Genomic DNA, 14,961 nt, shown 5'->3' with positions numbered 1-14,961 from the left:
TGAAATAATTATAGCTGAAAATATTTCTAAAATATGCTATATATATCTATGTATACTCTTGATCAAACTGAATTTGTTTCAGAAGGGTTAATTAAAAACTGAGAGTACTAATTGTTAATTAAGAAGTTTGACCTAGTTTTGGTGATTGGCTTTATAATGGCCTGTTATTATTAGTTGAAATCTTTAGAAAACGTAGGAGAAATATTTCTCTACAATTAGGCTTTTATTTTAATCAAATCCGTACAGTAGTTTTTTAACAGCTTCCAAAAAAGCCTAACGAACTTTAAAATGTTAAATAATCTTATACATAATATTATAAGTTAAAACTTTCAGATACATTATGGGATAGATTTTGGTTTAAAGTTTGCACAAATTTTAGCAAAAAAAAATTTCGACCAACAATAAACACCGAAATGTCCTTTTAAAATTATAACTGATAAAGTCTGCCAATGGCAATATAGCAACGAACTTACAAACACATTGGATAACCCAAATACCAAATAGAAATACTGTTGAGGATAAGATCTATTAAGCCATTACTTTGCAGTCCCTTTCACATCAATTTCTCAAGTGCCTCACTTAAAATGATATAACAAAAATTTGCTTATCAAGCTGATAGAATTCTGTTTCAGCTGCCCAAAGTATTTTTCGGAAAAATTAAAAATGTCCATGCAGTCTAAATATCTTATTTATTCCTATTGTAATGAATAAACCCATTATCAAAAAACTACCACTGATGTTTTTAGAATATATTCGTGGATGACTAGTTGGAAGCTTTGTCGAAAAAATACTCAGTTTCACATTTAAGAATGTAAATCTGACATGTGGTTTACAGACAATTACATGAAGGATTTCAAAATTGAGGTCTATCAGCTGATAAAGCAAAAATGTCAAAGAGGGGTTAATAATTAAAAACAAAATCATCACTCATTCTTTTATATTATGGACAAAAAATTGAGACAAGTTCCATTCAAACAAACTTTTTCTTCTCAACTTCATTTATTCATAAACTTCTCAGAGAGAATCCTGGGAGGCGCTCGATTGGTTAGTTCTGAACAGGTTCTGACCGTTCCAATCCAGGCTTCAATTGAATGGTACAGAACATCAAATGTCTTTGAATTCTGTCTACATCTAATTTTTTGACATTTTAAATTCTGTCTACATCTAATTTTTTGACATTTTAAATTCTGTCTACATTTAATTTTTCAACATTTTAAATTCTGTCTACATTTAATTTTTCGACATTTTAAATTCTGTCTACATCTAATTTTTCGACATTTTAAATTCTGTCTACATTTAATTTTTCAACATTTTAAATTCTGTCTACATCTAATTTTTCGACATTTTAAATTCTGTCTACATTTAATTTTTCAACATTTTAAATTCTGTCTACATCTAATTTTTCGACATTTTAAATTCTGTCTACATTCAATTTTTCGACATTTTAAATTCTGTCTACATTTAATTTTTTGACATTTTAAATTCTGTCTACATCTAATTTTTTAACATTTTAAATTCTATCTGCATCTAATTTTTTGACATTTTGAATTTTGTCTACATCTAATTCTTCGACATTTTAAATTCTGTCTGCATCTAATTTTTTGACATTTTGAATTTTGTCTACATCTAATTTTTCGACATTTTAAATTGTGTCTACACCTAATTTTTTGACATTTTAAATTCTATCTGCATCTAATTTTTTGACATATTGAATTCTGCCTCAGCTAATTTTTCGACATTTTGAATTCTGTCTACACCTATTTTTTTTTGGTACATATGGAATGCATTCTGAACCCTATTCCAAGTTGTTTTTATTGTACTTCTGGTTAACCATGAATCTGAACATGCAGAACTTGCCAATTGAGCACCTTCTTGGAGATGCCTCATTATTTGTCTTCAAAGACACAATACCACAGTTCTCTGGTTTTCATTATTATTGAACACTGTTTGCAGATCACATGATGGTTTACTGATGCATCATCATCTGCATCAACCTTAGCTATCTAGAATATTGGCATGTCAGTTTCTTCTTTTCATTTAGTTGAACCAACTTCTGTACGCAGCTTACTGGGACTGTACTAATCCTGCCATATATCACCTTATTTGGTGCTTCTTCTCTGTATAATTGATCAGGATTTCGGACAGAGTCTCAAAAGTACTGAAAGACACGGCGGCCATTGGTATAACACGTATATAATTTATACTAAGACCCCTATACAAACCATTAACTATACCATTTTCTTGTTTTATTAAACGCAGTGTTTCAACCCAGCCTCTACAATATATAAGAATATATATATATATATATATATATATATACAGTCATTTAAAGACAAACCAGTTGAAATGAAAATGAGTTCAACATCTTACTATTCTCTACCTAATATGGCTGATGAAAAACGGACACGGCCATTCAATGGACAATGCAGGAAATTAAGGGGACTTTAATATGCACAGCGGCTGTAATAAAGCTATTGTAATGCCAAGCAGTAATTGATGGCTTTGTATTCCATTTGATATTAAATGCCAGGTTTACCTATACTTGATGTCCTACTTAGAGGATAATGACCATTTGAGCAGCCCCATTGGTCATGACTGGCAAATACAGCCAAATCAACAGCCCTGCCACAACATGTAGTCTACTATCATCTCTGTATTGAAAAATGTGCCTTGCTCATTTATGTGCTTTTAAAAAATTATCTCATTTTTGTGCACCACTAAACTGATAATAAAAGAATTGTAACTTACTGTTGTTCATATTTATGTGAATCAGGTAATAAAACAGAAACTTGTAATCTTCTTCTAACAATATCTAATGGATATCTATTCAATTAAAAATTATATTTAGTTGTAACAACCATTTTTACAATTACAATACAATTAAGGTTCTCTGGGATCCTGTCTAGCAGCTTAGCAAACCCTCCTTGGCATAACTCTTTCTAATGCAAATTACGTCATCCATTGCGATTGCGATGTCATATGAATCAATAGCTGATGTGACGTCACTGAACATCAGATCAAAAGCGAAAAAATGGGCTTCAAAATGCCCTTGCTTAAATGTGTGATGGTAAACTTCATCTAAGGTATCATTGAATAGCTAAATCAACTTTTTTAATATATGATTAGTTTTGAGCTTCTAGGACTGGAGAAAGTGACTTTAAAGACGTCAAGGCAATGATTTTACTGCAGTGACATCACATTACCTGTGTATGTTTGGTTATGTACGGAGCCCCTTAAGCGCAATTTTCAACACTTTTTATTATTATTTCGTTTGAACAAATTAATTTTTTCGTCTATTTCGTTGAAACGAAATAATTAACCCATCTTTTTATTTCGTTTAAACGAATTAATTAATTAACGAAATATGTTCAAACGAAATAAAAAGATGGGTTAATTTTATTTTACACGAATTAATTTTTTCGTCTATTTCGTTGAAACGAAATAAATAACCCATCTTTTTATTTCGTTTAAACGAAATAATCATTTAACGAAATAGTTGAAACGAAATAATAAATAAATATGAATAAAAATGAAAATGAATATAAATAAAAAAATATAAGGTCTATTCTGAGGGTTTCGACTAAAAATATTGAGCCATTTTAAAGCAAAACACCAAAACTAGGTAAAACTGCTTAATTAACAATTAGTACTCTCCATTTTTAATTAACCCCTTCAAAACAAATTCAGGTTGAGCACATGTATACATAAAAATTAGATATTTCAGAAATATTTTCATGTATAATTCACAATGTTTTGATTTGGCATACTGTCCCTTTAAAGATGGGTTTCCTTATTAGTGTCCAATAAAGCAAACTATTTGATTAATTGGTGTTTCTAATGACTTATCATGTATTCTTAATCATATCATTATTTTCTTATATTGCATATAATTAAGTGTTTTAACCAATCATAAATGTCTATGTATGTACATACTGGATAAACAAAAAAAAAAGGCTTTTTGATCTTTTTTGATCGGGCACTCATTGGAATTCTGCTGGTGATTCTCTTCTAATATAGCTAATAATGAATTTATTATGGACATGTGAGACAAACTGGTATTTTTCCAAGTCATTAGAACACCTATTCTTTCTAATCATATAATTTTTAGCATTTTCATTTTCATAAATGAAAATAAGGAAACCCATCTTAAAGTTCATTCAGCTAGTAATAACTAGATATTTAGAAAGAGTATATATCTACATACGTGATTGTTTGAGACACAGCCCCTGATATCCCTCCGCACACTAATTTAGTAGGTATATTTAGATTTATCTGCCCTTTGTTTTTATCACATGGTGTACCACACTGGTCAGGAAAGTACTTTAAACAAATTTCTTTTAATGTTCCAAAACAGAAAAATGAAAGACCTACAATATCAAATTTATAATTAACTACTATTTGTTATTTGAGAAAAAAAAACATTGAATATAGAAATATATAAAGTATTTAATATTTTGTTTGGCCTCCATCTGTCTGTACCACAGTCTGCATTCTTGGGGTGAATGAATACAGCAAATTTGCCTTATTACATTGGTCCCCCTTCATGCAAAAACAAAAACAAATAACAAGTTTTCAATATATCAGAAGAGAAGAAATACTGAAGAGGTGACAGAAGTACTCAGTAAACTGAGGTGTTTTATTATCAGCTTTTTTCCCCAATACCTTTGAAGAATACCCCCTATATGCCTTAAACATGTACAATATAGAACGGATGAGGGATGATAATTATATATAAGCACAGGGAAATGAATTAAAAGGCTAGAATTCAAGTTATACATTATGAGTTGGCATTGTTGTCAGTGGCGGAGCCAAAGGGGTTGCTGCCCCCCCTCGCAGACCTGAATGCAAGTTTTTCGGGCAAAATCTCATAACTAGGTTAGAAATTCGGGCAACCTAAGATATTTCGTCCGTTCAAAAATTTCTTACCTGAATAAGGTACCATTCCAATCATAGTAGGTACAATACCTCTATATAAAGCTTTCATACCACCTTCAGAGTATATCATACATTTCAACAGATGTCTTAATCCCAAATATCTATGTTCCCCTGTAACTTGAAACGCTAATCGAGATCGAGCTATATCTAATGGATAAGTGAACAATACAGCAGTTAAACCTGAAAATAAGGTAAAAATAATAGAACATATGAAAAGATTTTTCATTATAACTATGTATCAATTATGCCTGAAAATTGTATTTGTACTCTCATATCTGCATACAATTAATTTCTTTAAGCCATTGAGAGAGTTTAAGAAATGTTATCTAATAGAGCCACCACTGTCTTGGCTACACATCTTGCTACACCTATAATCAATTGTTATTGTTGCCTATATATTTTCTAGTTACTTGTTTGTATTATTATATTCCTGATGACGGTGTGAGAACCACATTGAAACGTTGAAGTAATAAATATTCCAGAAGTATATATCCATATAATTGTCTTATTTATCTATAACTTGTGCTTCTAACATGCCATTGAAGGATTATAATCAAAGGATTTTCATTATCAAGAGTAACAGATTGAGTTATAAGATATAAGGACTAAAAATGATGTGTAAATAGCTTATTGTAAATGAGATAACATCAACCATTTAGGTAGGGCATGGAGATACTGGTTCTAGTGGATATCACAATATCAGTCATTAATATAGCCTATCACGATTTTGGAAAAAGTTTAAAATGAAATGAATGGAGTTATACATCCTATTTTTCTGCACCATGTGAGCTAATGAAGACCCAGCCTGTGCTTCTCAGGGCACATTCAAATGTAGGAACAAATAAAATATAAATACCTGCTACAGATCCAGCTGCTATTCTGTTTATATGAGGATGTGATCTTGTGTGTCTGTTAAATATCTGTAATAATAGAGAAAGAAAGATACATACTACCATGGAAACCTCTACTGATTCCTTTCTACCAGCTGATCCTTTTTTGACCGATCATACCTTAGTCACAGAAACTTGTATTTTTTTAGCTAAGCTTATCAGTAATAGTGTTCACAGCTCACCAACGATATTTGAGCCAAATCCATGTGTGTACAGAATTATCTGCATTTGAATGTTAAAATGACGACACGACATATTAAGATACTCTGTGATATAGAAGTATATAGAAATAGAAAGTAAAATACGCAGTTTGCAGTACATTTCTAGTACTTCAAGACTAAGAAAATGACAAACCTGTCCCTTTAACCAAACCCCTTTCAATCATTTCCTATACTGCAAATGACGATCAGCTGGTTCAAGGAACCAAGAAGATATCACAAAATTGCAATTTTTAGTGGTTCAATCAACCTTATTCACGATGGGGGAAACACGTTAACCAGTGATTGATGTTCCATAAAGCTGTGTCTATATAAGGTCTATAAAGGTTAAAGCAACCATTGAGCATTGGCACACATGTTAATTAAAGTCAAAAACATAAAATTTGAGACCTACTATTTTACATCTTTCATTGATAAAGAATTGTATACCAGAGTAAGGGAATATCCTGATCATTTGAACACCATTTCCTTTATAAAAACCTAGAAATCCTTCCTTTCTATAGATTTCAATAAACGTTCTTCCAATACCTGCATAAAAAATAGAATAGATCACAAATATATACATGTACATCTTGAACTCATAATAAACCTTCTTCACGTCTCCTTTTTGAGACAATGAAAGCGAGGTTCATAACACAAAAAATGTCATCCATTGATAAGATGGCAAGACGTTAAGGTGGCGATTTTATGCAGTGACACAATGGTATGTTGTGTGATCCTCGTTCTGGATTCAATATGGTAGACGCGTGAATAAGGTCTATTAAACTGAAGCCATAGTAAAGTCATGGTGATTCACATAGTTGCATGTTTCACATGTTTCAGATACACAGTCTTCATCAGGAAAGCTAGTTATGGAAATACAAATTCCTTTTGATGGTTTGGAACAAGCTACCAACTCAAGATTTGGATGTTAAAATTCAGCATCTGGTTGAAATGAGGATGTTACACTAATACATAGCCTTATAATAAGCTTTGAATATAATGTGTTTTATACTTTATTCCAACATTCTACAGGGAGCAGCGGTGGCTCAGTGAGTTAGACGCTTGCTCGCTAACCTGAAGGTTCAGGGTTAAATCCCGGCATAGGTCGAGATAATCTCGGATTTTTCAACCCAGTTTCCCCTGTCAGTGATACAGATACAAGGGCTGACATGGAATAAGTGTCAAGTCATTCGGATGGGACAATAAACCGAGGCCCTGTGTGCTACAGGCTGTGCACTTTAAAGATCCCTCGACAGTTGGAAATAAAAAAAGAACAGGCTAATGCCGCTGTCCTGGCAAAATTTCCCTCATTGTACATGCATGGCGTTGCCTGTCTTCATTAGCCCACATTGTACAGAAAAGTAGGACGTAAAACTCCATTGATTTCATTTTTTTTTCCAACATTCTACAAGTAACTTACCTAAATATTAAAGAGACAACAATTGTTATGGATATAGACTTCTATTTATTCCTTTTGAACACAACATTTCATTACACATACAGGTAATATTCTCTCACTTGTGTTGTCTATATCCATAACAATTTTGTCTCTTAACGTGCAGTGATACTTTCAAGTGTCTTATAAGGATTAACTTACCTAAATGTTTATAGTGTTGATTATGAGCTTGTAATAATATTTTAATTCTATCTAATGGAGCCACCACTGTCTTGGCTACACATCCTGCTACACCTATAATCAAATGATTTTCATTATCAAGAGAACACATTGTGTTATATGATATAAGGACTAAGAATAAAATGTAAATGGCTTATTCTAAATGGGATAAAATCAGCCATTTGGGTAGGGCTTGGCGGTACTGGTTCTAGTGGATATCACAATATTAATCATTAATATCACGATTTTGGGGATGTAATAATAATTCAATAACATTCAGCATATCATACCTCCAGATGCAAAGCTAATAACTGGATATTTTGGGTTAGACCCATTATCTAGTGTTGGCTTCTTGTCTTTCAATGTACTCATTTTCTATTTAACACCAGAAAATATGTCCATTCTTAGCATCTTCTTTAATGATGATAACTGAACTCCATTCTCAGTACCTAGAAAATCAATATTGACATAAATAATTTTTTCTGAAATTAATTTCCACCTACTGTACCATGCATACACAGCAGCGCCAACCTCCCAAGTGGAGGCACATATAGGGGGCAGACTGACACAATTTTCAAGGCTGAATTCAAAATGCATGCAGCAACTTTGTTGAGGTGCCATAGTCGTAAACCTCTTATGGAGTGTCCGAGATGGTTCTCTAAAGAAAATTTTCAAAAAATTTAAATTAATTATTTAAAGGCAAAAACATGTAAATATTGTAATTTTAAACTTATCAAAATAAAGTATGTAGGCCACATTTAGGGGATCATACCATTTCTCTAAAGGAGGGGGTGGGGGCTAATGTACCCCCTCCCATATATCCCCACTGTATACTCTATCCTGTCTCTGATAGCTATTGTGAAAGTTATCATTGAAGTAGGGTCAGAAGTATTAGGTATGGGTTATCATGGACACATTTATTTACCTCAAATCCACTAAACCCTGATGATGGGGCATCATTGCTGCTTTCATTTTGCAAGTATCACTTGACTCTGTGAGTGACTCTTGATCCTTTGATGCAGTCTGTGATGACTGGTGAGAGATAAGTTTCGTTAAAATCCTTTGATGGAACACAGTGTTGGGAAAAAATGATTGTATGTAAATAAATATGTTTAGAACCCAGGCTACACCTTTGGCTGATACCTACCACAGCTGACAAATGCCAAAAAGCTATAAGAGGAAACGGTGCAGATGTTTCAGACTACCGATATCAATGTCAACCATGCCTTCAACATCTTATCAAATGATTGAAAAGCAGTCCGTGACAGCCTGAGTCTGTGCTTAGTTTTGCACTCTACTAAAATCTGCTTACACACTTTACTCACCGACCATTTACTTTAGTATAAAAGTAGCAGAAGGGCCAAATTTAAGGATTATTCTTCTCGCTAAAATGATCAAATGATATTTTTATTGTCAAAGTCAAAGAAGTCGTTACAGGTTAGACTTGACAACTACTAATGTCATTTTGAAAATGTAGTCCTAGACTTTGGTCACAATCTTGGTAAATAGTGTAGGCCTACAGGTTTGTTTACGTTTAGTTTCGTATATAAATCCATCTCCTTGAAATTTAAATTTTCGTTTTCTCCATTCAATTTTATGTGACCAGTCGGCTATTTCTTAATTTTATAACAGCAGTTTTTTCCCATTTCATCAAACAGCAGATTTTAATGATTGACTACGAAATCAATTCCACTAGTACAATATAGTCTGCACTTTGCAAGCAATCATGGCTTCCGCCGCTGAAAGGAGAGAAGCAAGGAGGCAAAAAATCCTTCAGAATTCTGAAAATCGTATGAAAGTATTACTCGGAGAAAGTAATTGGTTTGATTTATTATTCTAAAACGGTTATAATGGCTGAGATATATGCTTTTCTAGATTATAGAACTTAATTTCGTGCTTATTCGTTTTAACATTTCAAAGAAAATACAGTCAAGTTCGTTTACAATTTAAACAGAAAGAGGGGACTGAGATCACTTCCACTCCAGGCTGACATTTAAAATTCTGACTGGCAATTATTTCTGAGGAAACCATATTTATATGAGAAATATCTGATTAAGTAAGGTTAGACAAGACGTTTGTAGACAGTAGTAGTTTATTAAGGGCTGAATGAGGGGTCTACAAATAGGCCTAGTTCGAAAAGTATCTTAAATTAACCATTCATCATTTTAACATTCAAATGAAGAAAATTCTGGACACACATGGAAGTGAGCTGTGAACACTATTAAAGTATTATTAATAAGCTCAGCTGAAAAATTCCAGCTTCTGGAATCGTCCAGCCCTAACCTGACCTCTCCACAATAATCTTTACTATGCAAATAATGTAATTAATATAAACTACTGAATAAATTTCTTTTTTTTTTTTTTTTAGAAACAGACACTCAAAATGTGAGGGAAACACTCAACAGTGAAGCTGAATCAGAAAATGTTACATCAGCTCATGAAAGCTCACTTAATAGAAGGTTACATGAACCAGATATTGTAAAACCCAAAGAACTAGATGAAGTATCAACAGCTTCTTCAGCTGTTCCAGATGGTGACATCCCAAGACTTTTATCTTCTAGAAAGGGATCCCCAACAGTTAAAATTCAAAAACTCTCACCTGTGCCGAAGGAAATTCATGAACCCACTGTAAATGTCAAGAAGGTCCCAGAGGCCAAACCTGAAGAACTATGGAAGATTTTCGATTTATTACGATTTGGTGCAATGATTTTGTTAGCTGTTGTTGTAAGATGGCTGTTATCCTATGGTTTTGGATTATTTTATGTTAAGGTGAGCTTATTTACTAGATATTTACTGGTAGGTACAGTGGTGTAACCTATTTTCGTGGATATAAGGATTCAACACCTAATTTCGTCAAAGTTAAAAAAACGAAAAAAAAATTTTATGCCTTAGATGTTTCCTCAGATATTCTACAAAATAATTAAAATTAGTTTATTTCGATTTTCTTTATGAATCCTTCACTTTGACCCATATTTCATGAGCAACCAACTCAGCAACGGCGACAGAATGCGTCACCTATTTTCGTGTACAATGTTTGATCTATAAGTCGAGAAAAACACGTTGTATGGATACTGGGTGGTATAATTAACTTCTCTTAGTATTTATCTTTAATATCAATTCATTATAACTAATGACAATTCCTTCAAAGAACCACGATTTGAAAAAAAATAGTGACTGACAAAATAAGATACGTAGCGTGATTTATTGCTAAAAGTCACTGTAACAACATAAGAATATGGTCCACTTTGTGTTCCATAGAAAGTTTCTGCTGACAAGGAATCCGCTAGTTGATCACGTGACTTCATTCGTTGGACTACATTCTAGCAGACGACACTTGGAATTCCGATTACCGCTTGGGATTATAAGGAAATTCGGCCGATAAAAAATGGTGACGTTTGGTAATAACTGAAATCCGCCATTTTGTATTTGTCAAAGTATACATTATTACACTTTACCTTGCTTGAAACTACTGAATTCATTCTACTAGCTGATATTATACAGAAAACCCGTGTTTATCAAAACAAACTAATGCGGAGGTCGCGCAAGGTCGCTCATGTAAATTGTTAATCATTTCCGGAAATCCACGAATAATAGGTTTCCACGAAATTAGGTTACTTTACTGTATATTTACATTTTTAGGGATTGATTTGGGACTTTAGAAATGTACAAAATCGCCTAAATACCTCAAACTAGGAACTATACTTCCTATTTCTATTTCTCAAATAAATAATTCAGGACACACAGATTTGAGGGCTCAAATTTCAACAGTAAACTGTGAACACTATTACTGATTGGCTTAGCTAAAAAAAAAATGCCATTTCGGAGACTAAGGTATGATCGGTCAAACGAATGGAAAAACTGTCCCTTTAAAAGTAGTTTTATCAAGAACTTTATAGAATTAGTGTTTAAATTGTTTCAGATACATTGCAATAAAATTATTTTGTATAATTTTTTACTCTGTTATATTTCAGTCCATTTTTATCCCATTTATTGCTACAGAAATTGCCATTTATGCCTTTCAACAGATCAATATGCAGGTATGTACATACATGTATTTGGTTGGTCAAAATTGAGCAGTAAGGATATTCTGGTCTTGTTTCTCTTACGACAATTCAGTTACAAAATCATATTTTGAGTTGTTACCCTTTTTCTGAGAAACCTCAGAATTGTTGTATTTACTGTTAAAGTGAGTAATAAAGAGTTTTTCTAAACTTTTTATGTGTATCTGGGACACTGATAGCATCAATTTGCAGCATTCCAATTTCCATCCCAACGTCTGTGGTTCTTGTAATTCAACTAAAACTAAAATGTTTTATGATGTCAGTAGAGGAGAACTGAATAATTAATAGTAGCTTCTGATAGCTCCCCGACCACAGACATCTGAATGAAAATTGGAATGGTGTAAATTGAAACTATCAGTGTGCCCGATACACATAAAAAAATTTAGAAAACCTCTTTAACATTTTCAATAAATTTGGTAGAAATGTAAGCTTTTGTCATCAATTAGCACTGTCAATGCCAAGAAAAATATCACAAATTATTTATCTTGTTTTTTGAAATATTCATTAACTTCTTGTAGTTACAATATCAGACAATTTTTGGATACAAGGTTGGACAAATGGACATTATTACTCATTGATTTGTGGTTGATGCACCTCCTGCGACCCCCCTTTTCAGAAATTATATAGTAAATATATATTTTTACAATATAACAAATATTTTATATTACAGAATATTGTTTTGCCTCAAAAGGGATCTCTTCTATCTAGTGCCTTGATGTTGTGTGGTATAAAACCTGATGTTATTAAACTATATAATCGTGTGATGAGCTATATATCAGCTATATCTGAAGATTGTGCTATTTATCTATTTACCTTTGTTCTATGCAATATTGTTATGGCTCTGCCTGAGGAATAGCAGATTTCTTACTATTAACTTGGTTTGGTTCAACACCCCCAGTGATTATCTTGTAGAATTTTTTTCTCAGCAAGTTTGATAAGAATCTACAATATTGTCAATTAGAGAACAATTCCTTGACCATGTTGAATGAATATCTGAAAAGAGATCTTGCTCTTACTGACGGCAGATAAATGTCTTCTACTTGTTATTAGTTATCGCTAAAGGTAGTTAAAGAAGGCCCAAGATCCTCATTCGATATTCAACATTTGTGAGTGCTGCCGTTTTAAACTAAATGAATCTAAACTTGATAGGCATTGTGATATCATAACAGAAGGTTGCCCTTGCTGCTGAATCATCAATGTGCGAACTTTTACAGTGAGGTTCAGTCTTGATCAATAGTGCGGGCACAAGAACAGTCTTGGTCACTGATTTTTGTCGTCGACTCAAATTTCGAGTAAAAATATAAAGTGAAGTGAAAAACCATGGTTGACAGAAAAGGGTGGTACGATTTTTTTTAGGAGTTGAGTGAAACAAGTACAATGGTAAATAATAGATTCCAGTTTGATCCCCATAATGCATCATTCCTAGAGGTTTCCTTTTAGTTTAGGGTAGCGCTCAATTGGTTAGTTCTGACTTTAATTGAATGGTACAAAACTGGATGTCAACATTCAAAATTCAATTAGGGAGGGCCTGCTTTGTTATTTGGAATTCCAGGAGTTGAAATGGAGTTAAAAAAAAGATTACTTTTGAATTGTTTTATTTTAAAAATATACTGTATAGACTACATTCACTCATGATTATTACACACAGTCAATTTTAAATCAGAATATGAATCCTAACTGATATTCTGGAGCCAACATGTTTGTGGCTATCTAGAAATATACTCAAAACAAATACAAAGAGTTCATTCTATTGTATTGAATGACCAAATTGTGGATCTGCATTGTATTATTTCTACTTAAAGCAAAACAAAGTGCTCTATGTTCTGAAACATGCACAAATTTGATATTCAAATATACTTTACTTATCATGCTTATAGCACTGTTTGGGAACACTCCCTGCCACTTACTGAAATGAGATTTCCAACTGCACACACATTTGATATTTAATTTTGACCATATAGAAATTATGTGATTCAAGTCTTGGCTTTAAAGGAATATCATCCTCACAGTAGGTACTAAACCAGGTAAAAAAAATTTCACCTTGTAGATTTAAAAAAAAAAAAAAAATATCTTTTTCAAAATTTAAGATAAGATGGGTTTCCCTTATTTTTTAGTGTCAAATTAAACAAACTATTAATGATGTATCTAATGAATTATGTATTCTTAATCATATCATTATGTTCTTATTGCATATAATTAAGAGTTTTAACCAATCATAAATGTCCATGTATGTACAGTCTGGATAAACAAAAAAGACTTTTAACCTTTCTTGATCGGTCACTCATTGGAATTCTGCTGGTAATTCTCTTCTAATTTAGCTAATGAATTATGGACATGTGAGACAAACTAGAACACCTCCACTTTCTATTCATATAAGTATTTGCATTTTCATTTATGAAAATAAGGGAACCCATCTTAATACAAAGATTGATTTCTTTTCTTTATTCAGGTCTACTGGATGTTAAAGTTGAAATATCCCTTAATAGAAATTGACTGTGAAGGATTTTAATTAGATTCTTTTAGTCATAAACTCAATATATGAGAAAATAATATATAAAAGTATGAATGGAGAAAACTATTATATAGAGCATTCCTAGAAAATAAAACTATATCAAACTTTACATTATTTTGTTTCAAAACCCATATGTATATAAATGCATGGAAGCTTACATTTTGCTTTAAGAGGTACTTTTTCATAGATTCATTGAAACAAGAGGTTGATTTGGGTATTGGAATATATGTAAATAATACAAAAAATGTATGAAAATCACATAATTCCTACAATACCTCAAACTGGGAATTTTACTTGTCTATTTCTATAATGTCTTCACTGTATATATGACAGTCTTAAGAATAGACGAGTTGTCATTTTAACATTCAAACAGGGATATCTTTGGACACATATGGAATTGAAGGTTCCATTTTTCCATAGCGAGCTGTGAACACGATTTCTGATTAGCTTAGCTAAAAACATTCCTGTTTCTGAGACTAAGGTACAATTGGTCAAGCGAATGGCAAACCTGTCCCTTTATATATATCATAGTAGACAAGATTCAATAAAGATCTATAGGAAAAGAGCCATCAAAAGTGGAGACTTATGATCTTATTGGACTATTTACATCAATGAATTTCTTACTTTCGTTATCTTTTGGTTTTGAGAATTGTCGTGCTAATCATAATAATCGGCAGTGCTGATTTAAAATGATGCTCGACAATTTCCTCAAACTTAGTGTAAATTTCAAATTTCTATATAATATTTG

The 14,961-nt window shown here is 32.3% G+C and overlaps 3 protein-coding genes across 3 annotated transcripts; 2 read left to right on the top strand and 1 right to left on the bottom strand.

Annotated features, from left to right (window-relative positions):
• Positions 1 to 1,176: 1,176 nt before the first annotated feature.
• On the top strand, positions 1,177 to 1,473 carry LOTGIDRAFT_135824 (hypothetical protein; the record flags this gene model as incomplete). The annotated part of the gene is made up of 1 exon (XM_009046430.1): positions 1,177 to 1,473. A coding segment is annotated over one exon (297 nt), but the record flags the coding sequence as incomplete, so codon positions are not given.
• Positions 1,474 to 2,094: 621 nt separating this feature from the next.
• On the bottom strand, positions 2,095 to 7,752 carry LOTGIDRAFT_135819 (hypothetical protein; the record flags this gene model as incomplete). The annotated part of the gene is made up of 7 exons (XM_009046429.1): positions 2,095 to 2,275; positions 2,749 to 2,823; positions 4,205 to 4,367; positions 4,927 to 5,115; positions 5,792 to 5,855; positions 6,438 to 6,571; positions 7,623 to 7,752. The coding sequence occupies 7 exons, from the start codon at positions 7,750 to 7,752 to the stop codon at positions 2,095 to 2,097; spliced, it is 936 nt and encodes a 311-aa protein (XP_009044677.1).
• A 1,614-nt stretch (positions 7,753 to 9,366) lies between these two features.
• On the top strand, positions 9,367 to 13,177 carry LOTGIDRAFT_237287 (hypothetical protein; the record flags this gene model as incomplete). The annotated part of the gene is made up of 4 exons (XM_009046428.1): positions 9,367 to 9,454; positions 10,009 to 10,409; positions 11,612 to 11,677; positions 12,372 to 13,177. 4 exons carry the CDS (start codon positions 9,367 to 9,369, stop codon positions 12,555 to 12,557), a joined length of 741 nt encoding a protein of 246 aa, XP_009044676.1. The 3' UTR covers positions 12,558 to 13,177.
• Between the last annotated feature and the right edge of the window lie 1,784 nt (positions 13,178 to 14,961).

This window comes from Lottia gigantea (genome assembly GCF_000327385.1).
Source record: "Lottia gigantea unplaced genomic scaffold LOTGIsca_101, whole genome shotgun sequence".
Lineage (NCBI taxonomy): Eukaryota > Metazoa > Mollusca > Gastropoda > Lottiidae > Lottia > Lottia gigantea.
The sequence above is the reverse complement of the archived record's forward strand: the minus strand, read 5'-3'. Positions and strand labels throughout refer to the sequence as shown.